General features: G+C 35.8%; 1 protein-coding gene across 1 annotated transcript; it reads left to right on the top strand.

Annotated features, from left to right (window-relative positions):
* The first annotated feature begins 2,272 nt into the window (after positions 1-2,272).
* On the top strand, positions 2,273-4,018 carry LOC121373650 (zinc finger protein 431-like). The gene has a single exon (XM_041500361.1). The coding sequence runs from the start codon at positions 3,016-3,018 to the stop codon at positions 3,889-3,891; it is 876 nt and encodes a 291-aa protein (XP_041356295.1). The 5' UTR covers positions 2,273-3,015; the 3' UTR covers positions 3,892-4,018.
* Positions 4,019-5,048: the final 1,030 nt, after the last annotated feature.

Genomic DNA, 5,048 nt, shown 5'->3' with positions numbered 1-5,048 from the left:
ATAATATATAATTGTTGCTGGCTTACTGGGATGGCTATTATTACAGAACATTGCGATGCATCCGCAAAAATCAGGTATGTTTTGTTTCTTCAGAGGGCGTATTCACTGGGATAGTACAAAATGGCAGCGCCCGTTATATATAATAGCCGTCACATTTAACCGTTTTATTAATTAACTATACGATTATACTTGTTGATATTAAGCAATAATGTGCATTATATATCGTTGAATATGCATACCAGGCCAAATGCCTTCCTTAAGCTTGTTATTACACATGTGCTTCGTATGATTATTATGAACTCGGTTATGTTGAACCATATGAATAATAAATATACATACATACGTTCTTCCTTTGTCGAATTCGCAGTTGTTTATTAAAAACAATGTCGTGCTCTAGCAATAGCCCCTATGCCCGAAAAACCGTTTCGGTTAGTGTCTTATATATTTAATTTTTTGTTCAGTTCCTGTTTCCTGTTTATTGTAAATTTTCAAGTGTCAATATAATATTAACCATTGGCCATAGAGAGTATAAAATATAATTAGTTCATAAAGTGGACAGTTTCTTTATTTTATGGCTTTACGAAACCTACTAAGTCTAAATAAAAACATTTCCCGACGCCGACTTAATAGGTAACAGCCGCTAGCGAAATCCATCTAAAACACGGAACCACTGCCAAAACGGGACTATTTCCGTTTGCAAATACGGACTCGATTTTTTTTCTTCTATTTTACTTATTCCCCAGAATTGTAAAGAAAAAACTCAACTTCATTGACATATATTTTAATTGATTTATAGACCCTTTTGAATAAACAAATATATATAATTGGGGTGGAGTGGAGACTATGGATGCAGGGCAACCAACCTAATGAGATTGGTTTGGTGGTTGGGTAAATCTGGAATTATTTTATCTTTTTATTTTTGAGCTTGCAAATGCCCTTTTCCAATTTTTTTTTTAAAGCATGTGAAAACACAATTTTCATCAAAATAATTTAAACTGAAAAAAGTGCCATGTTTGACATATATTTGTAAAATAACAACAACCAAAGAGATGTACATAACAATATTATACAGATTTATATTACTTGCTTATTTGCCAACCATTATGTTTTATTTCTAAATATTTGGGGTTTATTTTACTGACGAAACATTGATTATACTTTTAACTAAGGTGGTTTCAGTGGAAACAATTCTTTATAAATTGTTATACTATACTATTATTGGAAGCACCGGTTTCCTGAATTAGTAGCTGTTATAATCTGGTCTACAGCCAATAGCATCTGTAAGTTAAAAATGAAATGGCCAATTTGAAAATATGCTGAGGTGTCATTAATTAAATGTTTCTTTCCTATTTCATGATAATCACTAGCTCGAGTACTCTGCTTTTAAAGAGAGCATTGTAATTTAGGCACGGGCCCTTGGGGCCCGCTCCCCTCTATTTTTGGTAAAACAATATATATTACAGAATACACAAAACACGTTATCCTGTCCACCTGTCGAGGACCTTTAAATTCTATTTTCAAAAACTACAATGGGTTTTGGCCCCCACTCTATTAAAAAATCGTGGATCCGTGCCTGTAACTGTTGAAAGCCCAGTGGTAAAACTCTTGCTTGAAGCACAGTTGCCAACGTCAGTTGGTCTAGGATTGATCCCTGTTGGTGGGCCCATTGGGATATTTCTCATTCTAGCCAGTGCACCACAACTGGTAATAACAAAGGCCTTGGTATGTGCTGTTCTGTGTGGGATGGTGCATATAAGAGATCCCTCACTACTAATGGGAACAAAAATGTAGGTTTCCTCTCTAAGACTATATGTCAAAATTACGAAATGGTAGCTGATGATTAATAAATCAATGTGCTCTAGTGGTGTCGTTGAATAAAACGAACTACTATTAGAATGAGTATCCGGGCAAAATAACCAGGTACATTCTGTTTGTGTGTTTGAGTGCATGCCTGATGCACTATCAAGGATCGATCCCTGTCTATGCCATTTGGGCTATTTCTCTTGCAGCCAGTGCTCCACAACTTGTTACAAAGGTCATGGTATGTACTATTCTGTCTGTGGAATGCTGTATATAAAAGATCCCTTGTTGCTGATCAGAAAGAATAGCGCATTGTGTGGCAGCAGTGTGGGTTTTTTTTCTCTCATTATAGTCCTTAACCATATGTCTGATGCCACATAACTGTAAATGTATTTTGAATGTGTCTTTGAATAAAACATTACATTAGGCTCCCACACCAGGCCCCGTGCTTATAAACCTTAAAGTCTAGACTTTAATAAAGTCCAGACTTTAACGTCATGGCAACGCCATTCAAATAGCATTATGTTAAAGTCTAGACTTTAAATTTTATAAGCACGGGCACAGGTGGGGTGGGATCTTAATGTAGCTCAATGATTCAACACGGTCTAGACTCCCCATGACACCCCGCTCACACATTTTTGTGCATAAACATTTGAATACTGACATCTATTCTTATTTGTATCCATCCATCTATCCATTGTGTCTGTGATGCTAAGTGCTACCAAATTTTAAAGTTAAGGTCAAGGCCTACTATCTCTTTTTAAAAAAATTAATTAATTAATTCGTTCATTCATTCATTCATTCATCATTCATTCATTCATTCATTCATTCATTCATTCATTCATTCAAATGTTCTATTTTAGGAATTTCTGAATGTTACTACTAAAACACCAGAGTTCATGCTACATTTTAATAATTTTATAAACTGAAAAAAGAAAATTGTTCACTTGAGTAAAACATTGAAGTTGCATAAAAAATATTGAGTTAAACATTAGCTAAAGAGAGATAACTCTTTTAATGAAAAGAAGAAAGAAAATGGTTAACTGGAGCAAAGTGCCTGAACCTAAAGTTGCATCTAAAACTGACAAAAGGGAGATAATTCTGAAATGATTTCTGAAATGTCTGATCACAAAATATTTCACATGGAACTGCAAACTAAAAATACTAGTGAGACAGAAGGGAGATAATTCTCTTTTATAATTACCGATTTCTGAAATGTCTGATCTCAAAATATTTCACATGGAACTGCAAACTAAAAATACTGGTGGCAAACCATTCCAGTGTGGAATGTGCTTGAAGCAATTCTCTACTAAATCTAGAATTGAAAGACATATGTTCCTACATACAGCTGCAAAACCTTTCGCATGCGAACTATGCAGCAAATGTTTTGCAAAGCCTTCCACTTTGAAATATCACATGCACGTGCACACTGGTTACAGACCTTTCAAATGTGAGGAGTGCGCCAAATGTTTCACAAGAAGCAGCAAGTTAAAACAGCACATTCTAGTGCATACGGGTGTCAAGTCATTCCAATGTCCGGTGTGCGAGAAACACTTCTCTCGCAGTCAGAACTTGAAGCAGCATCGGATGATTCATACCGGAGTGAAGCCTTTCAGATGTGAAGTGTGCACAAAATGTTTTGCAAGCAGTTCTAGTTTGAGACTTCACAGATTCATCCATACTGAGGATAAACCATTCATATGTGAGGAGTGCACAAAATGTTTTGTACAGTTTGCCAGTCTGAAACGTCATATGTTGGTTCATACTGGTGAGAAGCCTTTCAAATGTGAACTGTGCACAAAATGTTTCAGGGAGAAGAATAAGTTAAATCAGCATATGTCAGTTCATTTTAGTTATAAAACATATAGATGTGAGGTGTGCGCAAAATGTTTTCCTCGAAAATACAACTTAAAGCAACATCTACTGATTCACGGTGGGGAGACGCCATTCAAATGTGAAGTGTGCACAAAATATTTCGCACAGAGCTGCATCTTAAAACAGCACATGTTGACTCATGGAGAGAAATCTTTCAAGTGTGAAGTTTGCGAGAAATGTTTTGCACAGAACAGCACATTAAAACACCCATGTTGACACACACTGGCGAAAAGCCTTTCAAATGTGAACAGTGCACAAAATGTTTTACCAAGCTTTCCAGTCTGAAATACCACGTGATGATTCATACTGGGGAGAAACCCTTCACATGTGGGGAGTGCGGAAAACATTTCACGCAGAGCAGTCGGATTAAGTGGCATATGGTGGTGCACAGTGGAGTCAGGCCGTTCCAGTGTCCGACATGTTTTAAAGGTTTCCCTCTGAGTCAGCGCTTGAGGGCTCACATGCTGACACACGAGGATAAAGAGCCTTACAGATGCGAATTATGTCACAAATTGTTCACACATAGAAGCACTTTAAAACGACATATGCTGGTGCACACTGGAGATAAGCCATAAAATCTGAAATAAATAAATATATATATATATATATATATATATATATATATATATATATATATATATATATATATATATATACACACACACACACACACATGTATATATATATATATATCTCTGTGTGTGTGTGTGTGTGTGTGTGCGCGCGTGTGCGCACGCGTGTGTGTTTATGTATTTGTTATTTCTCATTCCTACTTTTCCTACTTTGTGGTCTTTGTCCTATTTTTCCTACTTTTTGTCCAGATTACCTAGTTTTTCCAACTTTTTTGTTTCAAAATGCCGCAAACTGCTGTTAAAATGTACATGTTCTTTGTGTTATTATAAAAGTCAACACTGACAACAGTTATGGGAATTTCGTTTTTTTTGTGTGTGTTTTTTTGGCAGCAAGATATATATCCAAATTTGCGGCACCTTATAATCTAAACATATTAAATTTACAACCTGAAAGTCAATGTGAGATCAAAATTTATCTCCGTCACATAAATGTTAATTTTGTCACTTTTAAAGTAGTGTGCTTCTTCCATACTCAGCTAAGTACTGGAGTACACTGCAATATTGAGCCTGAACATAGGTCTATAGTTATTAGTCCCCTACCGGTCTAACAGGAGGAGAGTATAGGTTTCATCTCCACCCTCCTTTCAGTCTGTCCACCCGTCTCATATATACTAGTAGTTTTCCTTGAGCTATTTCAAATAACTGTATAACGTGACTGTTACATAAGATTCATGTTATTTTGGATAGAACAGAAATATAGGTACAAACTGCACCAAATAAAACATTTTTAGTGTTTCTCTC

The sequence above is a fragment of the Gigantopelta aegis genome, chromosome 5 (genome assembly GCF_016097555.1).
Source record: "Gigantopelta aegis isolate Gae_Host chromosome 5, Gae_host_genome, whole genome shotgun sequence".
Classification (NCBI taxonomy): domain Eukaryota; kingdom Metazoa; phylum Mollusca; class Gastropoda; order Neomphalida; family Peltospiridae; genus Gigantopelta; species Gigantopelta aegis.
Note: the sequence above shows the minus strand (reverse complement) of the source record. Positions and strands in the feature narration are given on the sequence as shown.

Coding starts and splice junctions, on each gene's coding strand:
- LOC121373650 (XM_041500361.1), top strand. CDS start 3,016: ATGTCTGATCTCAAAATATTTCACATGGAACTGCAAACTAAAAATACT.